Here is an 18,573-nt window from a genome sequence, read left to right on the forward strand (position 1 = left end):
TACAGATCACTCATTGTATTCTTCAGCTCTGGGATTTCTGGGTTTTAGGGGGCTTGGGGGGCTTTTTAAAAACGGTTTCTGTTTCTTTGTTGAACTTCTCATTATGTTCATGTATTGTTTTCTTTATTTTGTTCTGTTGCCTATCTGTGTTTTCTTGTAGTAACTGAACTTCATTAAAAGGATTAGTCTGAATTCTTGGTCAGTCAGTTCATAGATCTTTATTTCTTTAAGTTTGGTTATTGGAGCTTTATTAGTTTCTTTGGTGGTGTCATGTTTCCCTGATTCTTCATTATTCTTGCATTCTGGTGTTGGTGTCTGTGCATTTGAGGAAGCAGTCTCCTCTTCCAATCCTCACATTTGCTCTGGCAGAGAAAGACCTTCACTAGTCAGGCTAGCTTGGGGCTCTAGAAAGGGCCAGCTGCTAGAGTCCATAGGAGGGCAGGCAGGGCCTCTGGTTGGGTGGGGCCACTGGCTCAGCTCTGCATTCAGGCAGGACCACTGCCTGAGCTGCCTGGTCAGGTGGAACTGCTAGCTGGGGTCCATGGATAGGCATGACCACTGGCTGAGCTCTGAGGTTGGGGAGGGCTGCTGCTTGGGTTCTCTGGTCAGGCAGGAACAAACTGTACTCCCTGGCTGGTTGGTGCTATTAGCTGGATTCCATGTTCAGGTGTAGACAGAGACTGTGCTCCACAGTTGGGTTGCCCACAGGATGAACTCTGTGTTCATGCAGGACTCCAGGCTATGTTCCACAGTCAGGGTCCCTGGTCAGGCAAGACTGCAAGCAAGCTCTGCAGTCTGGTGGGGCTGCTGGCTTGGCTCTCTTTTTTTTTTTTTTTTTAATTAAAAGGTTTTTATTATGACCTTTATTAAGAGCTCATAAATCACATTCTTAATCTGGCTCTGTTACTACTTTTTCCCTCCACAAATTCTCCCAAAATTATAAAAAATAAAAATGTATAAATATACATTGAGGATTATGCACAGGCCACTAGCCAGGGATGCCAGCTGGGCAGAACTGCTCACCCTGCTTCCTGGCCAGATGGGGACATCATTCTGATGCCACAGTGAGTGGAATCGCTTACTGGCCTCTCTGATTGGGTGAGGTGGCCAGGAGAGATGCAGAGCCACTGCCATGATCCACACACTGGTCACTGTGAGCCCCGCCCACTTTTTTGTTACTAGCTGACCCTTGGTGGTCTAGCCTTGCCAATTCTCCCAGGGTTCTCCATGAGGCGAGACAGAAGTGACCTTCCCAGGGAATACTCCAGAATGCTGAGGAAACTGGATGACTACCGTGACTCTCTTCACCCCACTGGAGAAACTGGATGCCTCAGTGTGGCACTGTGCTTGCTTGAAGGAGGGGCAACAGAGTCAAAGTGAAACCACTGTTCTTAGTGTTCGAATGTGGCCTCTCTCAGTTTTTGTGCTCTAAGAGAGTGTTTTAACCTCACCACCAGGTTCTGGGATTTTCAGAAAGGCATTCTTGACTGTGAATAGTTGCTAATCTGTATTTTTGATGAGGACTAGCGCCAGGGATCTCCTATACCACCATCTTGCTTACACCAGTCCCTACATCTGCTCTTAATTGCAAAATTAAGTATTTATTTCTGGTCAGGTTCTTCCCAGAGAATATGATCTCAAACTTTATTTTACTCAATTCTTATCAAAAATATTTGTTATAAGAAATAACATTTATAAAAGATTACCTAATGTAGACAAACTTTTAAAATTCCTAATTGCATTTACTATAAATATTTTATCAAGAATCTAAGTCCCATAGTATCTTTATAAGACATTTCTCTTAGGCAATAAAATGCAATGCTTCTCCTAAATTTTTTTGTTTTTTATCTTATGAATATTGAGACTAACAAAGCTTCCCTCTTTGCTACAGCTGCTAGACAGCCCAGAACCAATGTTGGGCACAAAAACTGTACATGACTTAATGGTGTTCTTGTTTATGTACCAACATTTGCTTGAGTTTTACATTATGATCTTATCTTTAATTTCCAGATATCTCATTGTCCTTTGCTGTGTTCTTACGTCACCTCAAATACTTTTTGAAAGAAAGTTGGAGAAAAAAGACAAGTAGGCAAGTAGATTGAAAAGGTCACTAGAACATTTAGCTTATTACTTTACAACAATTCTTCTTACTTCTTCTCTACTCCCACCAGTACTACCTAGTCAAGGGAAGCAGGCAAGATATTCCCTTAGGGTATCTTTGATGCTCAGGATTCTTATAGGTATTTTCTCCCCATTTTCACAAATATAATAATGAAGAAAGCAGAACTTACCAGATAAACAATATGCAGATCATTTTCTAAAACAAAGCCCTTCATTGCTCTTTGGAGGTCAGCAAAAATATCTAAAGTATCAACTGGAGAAAGTGAAGAAGAAAGAGTCGCCGAACCAAGATGTGTTGGATGATACACACTTCCTGATTTGGGATTGGGGGTGGAGAAATAAAGGACCAAATGTTAAAAATAAAATAAAACAAATGCTGTCTTTTGGCATTCTATAATTAACATTTTAAGGCTCTTATAAATTTTACAAACAGAATCCAATGCATGGATATTTATTAGCAGGCTCTATGCTAATTGATGTTGCTGAACACAGCACTGATTTACTAAAAATGAGTTGAAAAGTCAGTTTCCTTTTATACTGCTGAAAAAGTCAATTTCCTTTTACTAAGCAGTCTTAGATACTCTAAATCACTAAAGGTGAAAAAGTGAGTAAGCTGCAATTAAGAATAATTTACCTTCTGTTCCATCACTAGCTTCAGTAATCTGGATGAATTCATTTTCTAGTAGCCACATTACACAGGCCTCAATTGCTCCAAGTTGAACAGAATCTTTATTTTTCTGAATTCCCTGCTTCCCTTCTTTCATACTTGCAGCCAAAAATGTGCAAGAAGCATAAGTTTGTATGTCCTGTGATGTACTTGCCACGCCACCAACTATTATCTGAGACAAGAGGTTTGAAATATTCTGTAACTTTTTAATAAGACACATAGGTCCTCAAAATATAAAAGAAATAACTTTGTTCCCTTAAACTATTATCAGCATCTTAATGTAGAGACTCTTTATTAACTCTTCCACCATCATTCATTACAAAGGTAGATAACACCTACTGACAACATGAAAAGTTTTCCTTAAAAGTAGATATAGCATGTTCTCATAAATGAAAATAAATGAATCATTATCTATCTGAAATGTGGGAATTAACAACATAATTAAATAATATACATCTATAAGTATATAACATATATAATATAAAGGGGGTGTTGATGGTTCATGGCCATGAACCAAATCAATTCTTCTCATCCTTCCTTTTTTAAATATGTGGGCATATATGAATGCAAGCATTGAATACTCCCCACCTAGAAGAGGGGTGAGAATCAGTGTAGAAAAAGATGACATATACTAATCTGCCCCTTGTCTTCTGTCATTTAAAGTATACTGGAAACATAACAAATCAGTCTAAACAGAGCTATTTCATTCTTTTTAATGACAGCAAAGCATAGTTTTACCAATATTTGTTTAGTTTTAATAGTATTTTAGTTGTTTCCAGTTTCTTCTTATTACCAATAGAGCTATAATAAACATTCTTGTATCTTTAATTTGATGAAATTTCACAAATACATCCCTAGGTAAAATTCCTAGATGTGAATCTGCTGGATAAATGTCTTTGTGCATTTTTAAAAAAATTCTTAGTAGGTATGGCCACGTTTCTCTCCAAAAGAGTTTCAGCACTGTATGAGTGCCTACTTTCTACAGTCTTACCTACCCTGTGCTATCAATTACTTTCTTTTTTTTTTCAAACAGAGCTAAAGGGGAAAAAACGAGAATGAGTACAATACCAGTCCTCCAGCACCAGCAATGAAACCAACAGCAAGGCATGCTGGTATAGGAATAGAAACTTTTTTGGATGAATACATTAAACAGTTAAAAGGGGTTATCTTTGAGGACTCTGAGCAAAAGGCTTTATTTTTCACTTTAGATACTTCCGTCTGTAAAAGTTTGCAACTTCTAATTGTGTATTTGTAATTTAATTTTATTTTAATGTCAACAGGTATTATCTGGATGGAGGAACTATGGTCCATTTTTGTCATCATTTTTTTTTTTTTTTTTTTTTCCAGTACGCGGGCCTCTCACTGTTGTGGCCTCTCCCGTTGCGGAGCACAGGCTCCGAACGCGCAGGCTCAGCAGCCACGACTCAGGGGCCCAGCCGCTCCGCGGCATGTGGGATCTTCCCGGACCGGGGCACGAACCCGTGTCCCCTGCATCGGCAGGCGGACTCTCAACCACTGCGCCACCAGGGAAGCCCTGTCATCATTTTTTTTAATTCAGAAAATAATAAAGAACATCTAAAAAATAACCATCTGGCATTTGTGATTTAATACACTGTTTTGAAGTAGATTCGTATGGCACTAGCTGTATTAAACTCCAGGAAATAACTATATAAAGTAGAAGAGGTTCAGACTTGGGAAGGCTATAAATAATCTCATAAAGAAACACAAAACTAAGATTTTTCACATATTAAAGTTCTATCATTGTACTACAGGAACAAAAAAGCAAATGGTGATTTAGTGAACTCTCTCTTACCTCCAGAATAGCTCTTATCATGCTCGAAGTTACTTCTCCTTCTTGTCTTTGCAAACAGCTGCGAACAGGTTTTAGAGATCCCTGAAGTAGAGCGATACCTTTTGATTTCTCAGAGTTTTTACAAATTAAGATACTCTCACCTATAATCAAAAAAAACTATACAGTTGCAGAATCCCAACACGTTTACATAAAATACCTGCTAAAGAGAATTTAAACTGGCTTGTTTAAAAGGAGACAAGAGATAGTGGTTGTTATAGTCATATAATTATCACTATTGTTTTTATTTTCTGAATTTTGGATTGAAGGGGATCAGAATATGCTACACCAAAATATGCCACTTTAGCATAAGGATTATTTTGACCTGAAGCCAATTGGGAAGCAGCAAACATAGAAAGAGCTCTTTGCTTTCTCCTTATTTGCTTAGAAGCAGGACATAAATTTCTCTGTGAAGGTGTTCCCCTTCCTGTCTCTCACAGCAGGAGGACAATTCTTATCACTGGAGACAAAAAGTCAGTATTGAGATGGGTGTGCACAAACCTCACTAAAGAAACCTTAACTTGCATTAAACTCCAGCATATATCTACCTTCCCACAATGTACTACCCCCTAGAAGCCCAAACCCCTTTTCCTTTGTCTTGTCACTTCTCTACAATTCATCAACCTTTGTTAAAAGGGTATATAAGCCCCCAGCATCTAACTGCTTCTTTAGATTTTTATTTTTCTATTAGGGACTCTGTGTATGTAAAAAATTAAATATTAACATCAAGTCAAATATGTATGGCTTTTTTCCTGTTAATCTGTAATTTGTCAGTTTCATTTGCAGGCACTAGGCATAGAACCTAAGAGGGTAGAGGAAAAGTTTTTTCCTTCCCTACAGGATTAACTATTGTTATTGAATAATTAAGTATATAATAGTAATAGATATTTTGAAAACTATAAAGGAAAATGCAGATGCAATTTATTACTGGTTATGAAACTGCATACCAGTCCCTGTGTCCCTGTCCTTTGAAGTAAAAAGCTCCCAGGCCTCCCCTCAGTCTCAAAAGCCTGGCTCAAGAGTTAATGATGTGACAGCCTGGAGGGGTGGGATAGGGAGGGTGGGAGGGAGGGAGACGCAAGAGGGAAGAGATATGGGAACATATGTATATGTATAACTGATTCACTTTGTTATAAAGCAGAAACTAACGCACCATTGTAAAGCAATTATACCCAAATAAAGATGTTAAAAAAATAAATAAATAAATAAAAGAGTTAATGATTAGGAAATGCGAAGGTGTAGAAACAAAGAATAGCTGTTGGGCCAGGAAACTGGTAACAATTTAGACTATAAACCAGCCACAAAGCAGAGTCACCGAACTCTCAGTTCCCTGAAAGATATAGATAAAAGGTCTAACACACGTTCCTAAGTTGTTCTATAGGAAGCAGACCCCCAGATGAAAACTGCTGACTACAAGCATGTAGACCCCAGACCAGCTGAACCCAGAAAACTGGTGATGCTTGAAACTTCACCTTGATGCCAACCAATCCGAGAATTGTGCAAAAGCTGCTCATGCACCCGGAAGCACCCTCCCTCACACTGACTTTAAAAGCTCTTTGCCTGCACCAAGATGTTAAGATCGTTTTTAAGGACGCTAGTCCACCATCTTCTCCTTCTCAGTTAGCTGGCTTTTTCGAATAAAGTCACTTTCCTTGACTGAACACCTTGTCACTTGACTTACTGGCCTATCGTGTAACGAGTAGCCAAACCTGAGTTCAGTATCAGTTATACATGATGATAATATAAAATCAAAAATATTAACAGATACCTAGAAATCACATTATAACACTCACTAATTTAAATGCTTTAGGCTATTGAAACAATCAAGTGAACAAAAATATGTGAAAGCACTTATTAATTAAATACATATACAGGACTTCCCTGGTGGCACAATGGATAAGAATCTGCCTGCCAATGCAGGGGACACAGGTTCCATCCCTGGTCTGGGAAGATCCCACATGCCATGGAGCAACTAAGCCCGTACTCCACAACTACTGAACCTGTGCTCTAGAGCCCGCGTGCCACAACTACTGAGCTAACGTGCTGCAACTACTGAAGCCCTCATGCCTAGAGCCCATGCTCTACAACAAGAGAAGCCACCGGAACGAGAAGCCTGCGCACTGCAACGAAGAGTAGCCCCCACTCACCGCAACTAGAGAAAGTCCGCATGCAGCAACAAAGACCCAACGCAGCCACCAAAAAAAAAAAAAAATTAAACCTTAAAAAAAGTCACTAAGGAAAAAAATATACAATTTATACAAACATAAACACTTATTACAACAATTAAAACTAGAGAAAACTATTTTTTTTTCAAAAATGAATCCAATAGTAAGGGAAAGGAGGCAGTAAATAAGATATTCAACAGGCAAAATGAAGGCCATTTGCATTAGAGAAAAACAGAAATAACAGTAGGATTGTGGTGGACTATACTAACCACCCAGGCAGAGAGAAAATACAGATGATGCTTTCTTAACACTGCCAAATTGAGAATCAAGATAGGAAAAATGTAAGGAACTATAAACTTGATAACCATTGGTTATTTACCCCAAATATAACTACAAAAACATAGGTGCCATCAGAACAAACAAACAAAAGCCAGGTGAATAAAATATACCACCTGGCTCTTGTGATAACTATAAAACAACCCAGCTTAAAACAAAAAAACTACCTAGAAAATGGATCAACTAGCATTAGCAACAAGGTTAAAAAGCCACTTTGAGCAGTGTAAAGCTCTTCCAGGCTTTGATTCTTCAACAAAATAGACAACCCTTTTTCAGGATGAGCAAGATTTATGAAAATGCCCAAAATAATGCCAGTATATATGTCCAGATCCCATTCCCACCTGCCTAGTGAGGCTGTATCCATATTATAATTGAGAAGTCAATTAGAGTCAAATCATTCATAGATTTGATATAGATAGATCTGCAAACTTTTTAACTGCAAGTCACTGTTTTGGCACAAAGCACCATCATCCTACACTGGAAGGTTCCAAAAAATCCAAAGAGAGATTAAAGAGTCATCTAAATAAAACTCCATGAACTATCCAGGAAATATTAATATCATTTATAAAATGCAAAGAAGTTACAAAAATGCTACAAAAAGAATGACCAAGTATTTAAATCTTCATAGTTGATATGAAACACTTTATTTGCACATTCTCCACTTAAAGAAATTCTGAGCAAGCCATATGCCACCTAAAATGGAACATTATGCAAAGTCAAAATCTCAGAAGTTTCCAAGACCTCAGAAACAAAGTTGTTGTGGTATATTTTAGTATTGTTTGAATGTTATCTGATTTAAGGCTTGATATGAGTCCAGGGTGCCAACCTTCCTATTATTCTTCCCCATGAGAAAGATAAGCACAAGCTAAGAACATAGCAAGGCAAATAAAACCTCCTTATCTTTACATCACCTTGAAGACCCTCTGGCCTTGAAAGAAGAGTATCTATGTAAAATGAACTTACACTCCACTCTCCAGAGTTGTGAGGCTACTGAGAAATGAAAATTGGAGGAAGGACAGAAGGAGGCAGTTAGGAATGAGAAGGGAGCATCTTAGCTCTTCCTCCCGCCCTTTTAAAACACATAAATATAATCTGCATATTTCGTAGATAAAGTAAGAGACAGAAGTAGGATAAACTTCTTTGATGCCTTTAGTAAGAGAAATCCAATGAGTTGGAAGGTTTGTTTAATCAACAAACTTCTTAGGGCTTAAAAGTGAGGCAGACCAGTGGCCCTTCAGGGATTACATACAGACGAATCATTTGCTACTAGGGCTGAGACTAATACTTGCCCCTAATAGCCATTCTCTCATTCTTTCTTTAATAAAACCCCTAAATGTTAGATGAACACAGGGTCACTCAGCTAGATTATATTCACCAGCTTCCCTGTAGTCAGGGAATGTAAACATATGACTTAGTTCTGGCCAATTGTGTGTAAAGAGAAATACTAAGTGCAACTTCTGGGAAGTGTCCTTAAAGGGTAGGATGGGCCCTTTACTTCCTCATCTCTCCTTCCTGATGACTGAAATGCAGATGTGATAACAGAGACTGGAATAGCCATCTTATACCACAAGATAGAAACTATACTGCTGAACAAGGAAAAACAAACTAGAAGAAAGAAAGTGTGACAGAGAATGTTCCTCTCAAAGTTCTTTAATGTTAGAAGACTCAACAATTTAGTCATACCCAGAATAATGTAGCAGGCAAGAAATAATATTTGCTGCTATCTTCATATTTAATTCAAACAAGCCTCTTCCCTATTGCTTAAGACAAAAGTTTTGTTTGCATTGCTGGTAATATTATCATTACTTGTTGATACAAAATAAGAAACTGAAAAAGTGTTTTCAGAGCCAGCACCAATTTAGAAAGAGAAAGAGGGTACATGAAGTTCCTATTCCAAAAGTGTGCGAGTACTTCCCAGCTCTCAGCATCCCTATTTGAACTCTTACAGCAGGCACCTAAACAGAATTAATACCCATATAAATTAATCCCTTCACTAGCACAAAATAGTAGATGATACTGGAAATTAAAAGTCATCTTACAGCTAATGTGATGTCATCTAACATAATACTGAATCATTTCACTGTATATAATACAAAAGAAAATCTTGATTCTACATTACTAGACAATCAATAGTTGATGATATGAAAATTTTAAGTTATAGTCATATAAATATTAAACAAATCCAAAAGGATGACATTAGTGTTTTGGATAACAAAGAAATACAGCATGATAAGAAATGGGTTGCCATTCAATTTCAGGTAGACTGACACTGTCCTTCAGCAACACTATTACAAAATTCAAACTCACTTACCTTCTGTGTCTACTCCTTTCCTGCCAGCACGACCAACCATCTGCTTGTAAGTAAGAATATCTAGAGGTCGACCACTGAAAATAGGAGTCCGAATGATTACACGACGTGCAGGTAAATTCACCCCAGATGAAAGAGTAGAAGTTGCTGCCAAGACCCGAATCTGACCTTGACGGAAGGCTCCTTCAATGATATCCCTCTCCTCAAAAGTAAGACCTAAAAAAAAGAAATTACAATAGCATATATTTATTAACATATAATGAAAATATTGTACTTGATCACTTATAAATGGATCCGAGAATCTGTTACAAGCATGTAAAGATTTTTTTCAAGCTATTGTTATGACTGTAAACAAAGAAGTAATCAAAGTCTACCAATTTAAGAGTATAATCTGCCAACCCTTGTACTGTATACTGTACTTCTATCTCATCTTCTAGACCAGGGGTTGTCAAACTTTATCTGTAAATATTTTAGGTTTTGCAGGACAGATGGTCTCTGCTGCAACTACTCAACTCTACCACTGTCACATGAAAGCAGCCGCAAAACAAATGGGCAAGACTGTGTTCCAATAAAACTTTATTTACAAAAACAGCTGGATTTGACCAGCAGACTGTAGTTTGCTGACCCCTGCTCTAGACAAGAACTCCTTGAAGGTAGAGACATGCCTTATGACAGTATCTGCAGGGTCTATCCAACACCATGGTGAGACACATAAATAAATGTCTGAAAAATAAATACATGAGTAAATGAAAAACAGCATATAGAATACACACTTATGTGGCTTATTTTTTATTTTAAGAAAAATCAAAAGGATTGGGATTCTAGTTTGTAAATAAGTTGTGGGTCCACCGGTATTCATTTTACTAGTATGCATTATAAGTTATATACAATGAAAATATTCTTTTATGTGTTTGTGTGTATGGGTATATATATATATATTTTAAAAATTTATTTATATATAGCACGATAAAAATTTTAAATAAATTGAAAAGGTTAAGTTCCTAATCATAGAAACTATATATTCTTTTTTTCTTTTTTACATCTTTATTGAAGTATAATTGCTTTACAATGGTGTGTTAGTTTCTGCTTTATAACAAAGTGAATCAGTTATACATATACATATGTTCCCATATCTCTTCCCTCTTGTGTCTTCCTCCCTCCCACCCTCCCTATCCCACCCCTCCAGGTGGTCACAAAGCACCAAGCTGATCTCCCTGTGCTATGCGGCTGCTTCCCACTAGCTATCTACCTTACGTTTGGTAATGTATATATGTCCATGCCTCTCTCTCGCTTTGTCACAGCTTACCCTTCCCACTCCCCAGAAACTATATATTCTTAATCATATCCTCAGCATATATCATCATTGACAGATCATATCCTGAAAGAAATTATTTAATTCGGTGACTGTCATAACCCTTGCAATTTTGACAACCTAGGTATTTGGTTTTTAAACACTTGTAGCCCTCTCAAAATACAATACGACAAATTCTAAACTTAATTTGATTTTGATATACTCGTGAGAATATTTCCAATACCCCTTGAGATAAAAGGAAACAGAGTGGCATAAAATTAGGATAGCAAGTACCACTCTAACCTAATTTTTAAGAAAACAAAGTATAGAAAGGTAATAATTTTAGAATTCATTTCCCCAATGGTACAAAAAAGCTTATATCCAGTATTTATATACCATACAGATAAGTAAACCTACATGTTATTCTTGTTTAACCTTAATCACACAATTTCTTAAAATAAAATCTAAGAGTATTAAGTGTGGTTAACAAGAAATCAAATGCAAATCAAATATAAAAATGAAGAAATTATAAGGATTCTTGGAGGGGGCTTCTTAATAACATATTATAAATACGGATACCTGCATGATGAAATGCTACTCCCCATGGCACAGTTTTTTGTAATACAGAGTCCAGTCCTGAAGGCAAACGTTTTAACTGATCCATCACTTCTAGGAGGCCCTTTTGTTCCAGTATCACTGGTGGAAGTTCAGATGATCTTACCAATCCTGTCACAAAAAAATCATCAACACTGTCACCTCCCCTTGGACCTCTTTAACTGCTATCTGCCTGAGTCATGACAGAGGGCAATGGTTCTGAAACTACTACTTATAATAATCACCTGGACGGGGCTTCCCTGGTGGCGCAGTGGTTGAGAGTCCGCCTGCTGATGCAGGCGACACGGGTTCATGCCCTGGTCCGGGAAGATCCCACATGCCGCGGAGCGGCTGGGCCCATGAGCCATGGTCGCTGAGTCTGTGCGTCCGGAGCCTGTGCTCCGCAACAGGAGAGGCCACAACAGTGAGAGGCCCGCGTACCGCCACAAAAAAAAAAAAAAATCACCTGGACATCTTTTAAAAATACTGATGCCTGGCATTCACCTCTGGACTTTGTGATGCGATGCAACCTGGACATAACGATTTTTAAATCTCCCCAGGCAATTCTAATGTGTACCAAAGTTTAGGAAACACTATATTAGGGTGAGATCAAGCCCACAGGAGGAGATCAAAGAAACAGCTGAAGGAAGGAGAAAATTACAGATACTACCACTCAGAGACTAAAAATCAAAATCCTCGCTCAAAGTGTGCCCCACCCCCCAAACCAGCAGTGTCAGAATCACATAGGAGCTTAGTTCTAAATGACAATTCTTCTAGCCTTTTTGGCACCAATGTGGTAATTAATCATACATTACCCTCTGTTTTTGCCTCTATGTGTAACTTCCCCCAGAAGACCTTCTTAGATGCAAGAACTATGTTTGCTTAAAGAATTTCTTAGAATTTTGGATTTCTGAACTAGTAAACCTTCTCATAGAATGTATCTTATATTTTATATATTTTTAAGTCTTTTAGGTAAACTTTTCCTAAAATTTTGAGGATCCATAGAGGGTTGCCAAAGTTTTATTTCTCTAAGAACAATTTAAAATTTTTTTAAAATTATCATTGATTCCTTATTTCAAAAGAAAAGTTATTTTAACATAAAAAATCAGTAGGGATAATTTCAAAATTTAAACTTCATCTTTATGAAAAATGTGCTGCCATGTCTTTACTTTTCTGGTGAAAAGTTCATCATAGCCCAGGCTCCAGTCTAAGCACTAGGATTTGGGAACCACTGCTATAAATCAAAATAACAGAGCCTCAAGCAAAGAAAATATTAATAATGTTTCTGGTTATTAAGGAATATAAGTTATCATGGTTCACATAAAAAATATAAGTTGGCATAATAAGAAAGTATCAATTAAGAGGGAACTAGAAGAGATATTAAAACGTTGGATCAGAGTCTACCCAATATAACTTAAGGCAAAGTTTACTTATTGGAGCTAGGCTTGAGATATCCATCACCTGTCCTCAAGATGCCACTGTCATAACAAAGTCATAAAATATCACAGTATTCTGTAACTAGAACTGGTCTCTGTCTTCCCTACACTTATCTTTGACCCCAAGGGACCATAAGCTAGTACTCATCCTAGAATCAGTAAAAATATATACTAATGGTTATAGCAATATACTAGATCAATACTCAGCAATAAAAAAGAAACAAATTGATAAAAGTAACAATCTGGATGAATCTTAAAAATATTATGATGAGTAAAAGAATCCAGGCACAAAAGACACACACACACAATATGATTTCATTTACTACATGAAATTCTTAGAAGACACAACTAATCTAGAGTGACAGAAAATATATGAGTGGTTGCCTGAAGCTGGGGATAGAGGTAGGAGATTGACAGCAAAAGAGAACATTTTAGAGTGACAGAAATGTTCTACATGTTGATCACAGTGGGGGAGTTAAACAGGTGAACACATTTGTTAAAATTCATGAAGTTACACACTTCAAGTGGGTACATTTTATTCCACATAAATTCCACCTCAGTAAAGCTTTTAAAATATTGGGTTGGCCAAAAAGTTCATTCGGCTTTTTCCATAAGATGTTATGAACAAACTTTTTGGCCAACCCAATACATGTGTATATATGTATATGTACGTGTGTGTGTGTGTGTGTGTGTGTGTGTGTGTGTGTGTGTGTATGATTCTTTTTAGAGTTACAGTTTGGAAATATAAAAAAGATATGACTGCTTTCCCCCCAAAAATGTGTATATGTGAAGTTTTTTATACAATTTAGGGGCTTCGAGGTCAACCTCTCAAAGCTCATGGATCCTAGATGAAGAACCTCAGTATATATCTGTAGAAATCCAACATTTTAAAATTCTGAAGATTAATCTAAATGTGTGTACACATTGCCTGTAAGGAGGATAAGGAGATGATTAGTCACAAAAGCATAGTTTTACAAAGGAGTATACAGTAGGCAGGTGGTGGCAATGATGAAAGAGAGCCATGCTTTGCTAATATAATTATTAACATTACTTTCAAGCAAATGTCCTAAGTATGGAGGCTTTCACTGCTATCAGTAACTTACCCTCAGCTTGATGGTGTAGACTGTAAAACGCATAGGCAATGATATCTGCCAACTTCTCACACCATTTCTTTGACGGACAGAAAAGTAATACTGAATGGTTATCACGAATGGTCTCATAACATAAACTAACAACATGGTCCTCATCTCCCTAAAAAAGAGAAGTTGCCACTGTAGTAGAACTTTCAAAACATTTTCATATCATTTTAAAGTCATTCATTTTGCTTCAAGGGAAAGGTTTTTCTACTCAAAGGCATGATAAAAATCAATTACACAAAATCAGTAATAAAACAAAGAAAAAGCAGAAAGAGAAAAGAAGAAAATAAACTTCCTTATGATGCAAGGTGAGTAGGAAATATCTTATATTCATTCAACTAATATTGACTGACCTCCAACCCTCAAGTAATGGGGATATTATGGTGAGTAAAAGAAAGTCAAGGTACTATCTTTAAGGAGTTTAGGTCTCACTGGGGAAACATTAAAGTACTAAACAAACAAATGTAAAATACAATCATAATACGTACTATGAAAGAGAGTTTTATGGTGTTTTGAAGCCTCATATTTGACATAAATTTGAAAGATCTGAAAGAAAGGTTTCCCTGAGAAACTGATGATTTAGCTGAGACGTGAAGAATGGGAAGCATTATCCTAATGAAAGGTAACTGGGGGACAGAGAACACATCTCAAGCAGAACAAAGAGCATTTGTAAACACCCAGTGGTGGCCCAGGGAGTTCTCAAAACTGGAAGGTGAGTGTGTGTAACTGGATTAATTCATTAATCCATTCACTCATTAAGCAAATATTTACTATGTGCCATATATTGTTCTAGGCACTGCAGATGGAGAATAAAGCAGAAAAACAGCTCTGCCCTCGGAGTTCTTCTACTCCAGTAAGAAAAGATAGATAAAAACAACAAGATAAGTAAAACACGTAGTATGTTCAATTTTGAAAAGTGCAAAGGGGAAAAATAAAAAGGGAAAATAGGAGGAATGGGAGAACACAGCAATTTAAATAAGGTGGCCAAGGAAAGCCTGAGAAATTGATATTTGAGTAAAGGTCCAAAGGTGAAAGGGTAAACCCTACTGATGCCTGGGGGAGAAAGCATTCCAGATAAGGAGAACCTGAGGTGGGAGATTCTTGGCATATTATGGAATAGCAAAAAGGCTACCGAGGAAGTAAGAAGGAATATAGAAACTGAAGTCAGCGCACTAAGGGAGTGGGGCAGATCATGCAGGGGTTTGTAGGCTACTTTAAAGATGTTGGCTTTCATTCTAAATGAAACAGGGAACCATCACAAGTTTTTGAGCAGCATGTGATATTCATTTTAAATAGGTCACTAGCTCTTGATTTAAGCACAGACTGAAGGGGACAAAGTAGGAAGCAAAGAGATCAATTATGAGGCTATTTCAAAAATCCAGGTAAGAGTTGTAACATTTAAATGAGGTGGAGGCATAGGCATGATAATAGAAGAAGATTAACAGGAGAGTAGATGAATGTGTTTACTTATATGCTTAAGGTAACCAAGGCACAGTCAGGTGAAATTTGGGGTACAGAGCGAAGCAACTAAATAAGATTCCATACCAGGCATGCGGAAGCTACAAATGCATACCTATGACAGTACTAAAACACATGAATTTAGTCCTATTCCTAGTTCTAAACTTACCCTTAACTTTTTCAGTACTCAGAGGCACTGCTCGGCATAAAAACAGATCCCTCACAGCACAGATCATGAGTCAGTCCTTTAACCTCAGGACTGAAGAATCAGGCTTAGAAAAATATTGTGAACTAAACGTTTTTAAGTGTATTTAGGGGTGTGGGGAGGGGATATTTCTCAGGCCCTTCCTAGGTGCTAGGCAATTCTTTTAAATCAAATTTCATTCTTACAATGCTAAATACAAGTATTATATGCCATTTTATAGATGAAGACACTACATTCATTGAAGTTATGTGATTCAACTAATATCATAGCCATATCATGTATCCCTATGAAGTATCAGAAGGTCTTTCTGACTCCAAAAAATGATTTTTCCACTCTCCTATATTATACCTATAACATTAAACAAAAGGTCAATTTTCCACATTAGTGTTTAGTGTAAACAAAGCCATAAGAAAATCTTTTTCCTAGTTAAAAAGAAAAATCTACACAATTTTATACTTACACTTACAGGAAATGATAATACTTAAATTTAAGACACAGCTACATTTCCTCTCTCACCAAGACCACCAATTCTTTAATATGAAACCAATTAGCTTAGCATTAGGAATCCTTCTAATGCATATATAATGCATATTCAACTACTTTGCAACCCCCTACTTTACTTAACTCAAAAACTGTTAACTTGGGCTTCCCTGGGGGCGCAGTGGTTGAGAGTCCACCTGCCGATGCAGGGGACATGGGTTCATGCCCCGGTCCGGGAAGATCCCACATGCCATGGAGCGGCTGGGCCCATGAGCCATGGCCGCTGAGCCTGCGCGTCCGGAGCCTGTGCTCCACAACAGGAGAGGCCACAACAGTGAGAGGCCCACGTATAGCAAAAAACAAAAATAACAACAACAAAAAAAAAACTGTTAACTTGTGAGAAAATGCAATCAAACACAAAAGTACTGGTGGTAATTATATAAAAATAATGACTTACCTTTACTTGCAGCATGGGTTGAAATTCCCTCACAAGCTTCAATGAAGAGTCATAAATAGAATTTCCAATTTTTACTGATTCCAGCAGTGGTACAGGGCGAAAGTCAGTGTGGTAGAGTTCAGCATTCAACCAGGAAGCCACAAGCTCCAAATTTGGGAGAGTAGCACTCATGCCAACAATTTGCACGGCATTAGACAGAGGACTGGCTAAATATGCCTGGCTGTGAAAAACAAATGAAAATGATGCTAAAAGACACACAGTACTAATTACAAATGGTGCTAACAATACTCTTGGTCGTGTCCTTTGGTATATATGTGCATAAATTTCTTTAGGGTATATACCTAGGAGTAAAATTGCTGGGTCTTATATTATCTTAATTTTATTAGATAATGTCCAACTGTTTTCCAAAGAGACTGTACCAGAGTTATACCCCTGCAATCCATGTGTGTTTTTTCCCCGTTTTATTGAGATATAATTGACACACAGCACTCTATAAGTTTAAGGTGTACAGCATAATGATTTGACTTACATCATGAAAAGATTATCACAATAAGTTTTGGGAACATCCATTATCTCACATAAATACAACATTAAAAAAACAGAAAAAAGTTTTTCCCTTGTGATGAGAACTCTTAGGATTTACTCTCAATGACTTTTATATATAACATACAGCAGTGTTAATTATATTTATAATGTCGTATGTTACATCCCTAGTACTTAGTTATCTTATAATAGGAAGTTTGTCTACCTTCATTCAGCTCCTTCTCTCCCCAACTCTGCCTCTGGTAACCCACAAATTTGATCTCTTTTTCTACGAGTTTGTTCATTTTTGAAGTATAACTGACCTACAACACTGTTAGTTTCTGTTACACAACACAGTGATTCAATATTTCAATACATTTCAAAATGATCAGCATAAGTCTTGTTACAATATGTCATCATACAAAGCTATTAGTTATTAACTATATTCCCCACATTGTACACTTCATATCCATGACTCATTTATTTTGCAACTGAAATTTATACCTCAATCTTCCTCACCTATTTCTTTCCTCCCCACAACCCCCATCCTTCTGGCAACCATCTGTTCTGTATTTTTAGATTCCACATGTAAGTGAAATCATAAAGTATTTGTCTTTCTCTGTCTCACTTATTTCACTTAGCATAATACCCTCTAAGTCCATCCATGTTGTTGCAAACAGCAGGATTTCCTTCTTTCGTATGGTTGAATAATATTCCATGGTATATAAATACACCATGTTTTCTTTATCCATTCATCTATTGATGGGCACTTGGTTGCTTCCATATCTTAGCTATTGTAAATAATGCTGCACTAAACCTAGGGGTGCACATATTTTTTCCAAATTAGTGTTTTTGTTTTACTTCAGATAAATACCCAGGGGTAGAATTGCTGGATCACATGGCAGTTCTACTTTTAATTTTTTGAGGAATCGCCATACTGTTTTCCATAGTGGCTGCAGCAATTATATTCCCACCGAAAGTGCACAAGGCTTCTCTTTTCTCCACATCCTTGCCCACACTTGTTATTTGCTGTCTTTTTTGATAGCAGCCATTCTGACAGGTGTGAAGTGATATCTCACTGTGGTTTTGATTTGTATTTCACTGATGATTAGTGACGTTGAGCATCTTTTCATATGCCTGTTGGCCATCTGTATGTCTTCTTTGGAAAAATGTCTATTCAGACCCTCTGCCCATTTCTTAATTGGATTTTTTTATGTTGATTTATATGAATTCTTCATATATTTTAGATATTAACCCCTTACTGAATACATCATTTGCAAAAATCTTCTCCCATTCAGTATGCAGCCTTTTCATTTTATTGAAAGTTTCCTTTGCTGTGCAGAAACCTTTTAGTTTGATATAGTCCCATTTGTTTATTTTTACTTTTGTTTCCCTTGCCTGAGGAGACATATCCTAAAAATATTACTGAGAGCAACATCAAAGAGCATACTACCTATGCTTTCTTCTACAAGTTTTATGGTTTCAGGTCTTGATTTAAATCTTTAATCCATTTTGAATTTATTTTTGTGCATGCTGTGAGACAGTAAT

General features: G+C 37.1%; 1 protein-coding gene across 1 annotated transcript in view; it reads right to left on the minus strand.

The window, feature by feature from the left end:
• POLQ (DNA polymerase theta) overlaps nt 1-18,573 on the minus strand; it is a 114,547-nt gene that overhangs the window by 83,980 nt on the left and 11,994 nt on the right. Inside the window, exons 6-12 of the mRNA XM_030857808.2 lie at nt 16,504-16,723; nt 13,871-14,018; nt 11,317-11,463; nt 9,450-9,662; nt 4,602-4,741; nt 2,756-2,960; nt 2,292-2,434 (exon numbers count right to left, since the gene is read on the minus strand). Of these exons, the coding sequence (XP_030713668.2) occupies nt 2,292-2,434; nt 2,756-2,960; nt 4,602-4,741; nt 9,450-9,662; nt 11,317-11,463; nt 13,871-14,018; nt 16,504-16,723 (1,216 nt within the window). The remainder of the gene's footprint in view (nt 1-2,291; nt 2,435-2,755; nt 2,961-4,601; nt 4,742-9,449; nt 9,663-11,316; nt 11,464-13,870; nt 14,019-16,503; nt 16,724-18,573) is intronic.

Source organism: Globicephala melas, chromosome 4, assembly GCF_963455315.2.
Source record: "Globicephala melas chromosome 4, mGloMel1.2, whole genome shotgun sequence".
In the NCBI taxonomy this organism is placed as follows: Eukaryota; Metazoa; Chordata; class Mammalia; order Artiodactyla; family Delphinidae; genus Globicephala; species Globicephala melas.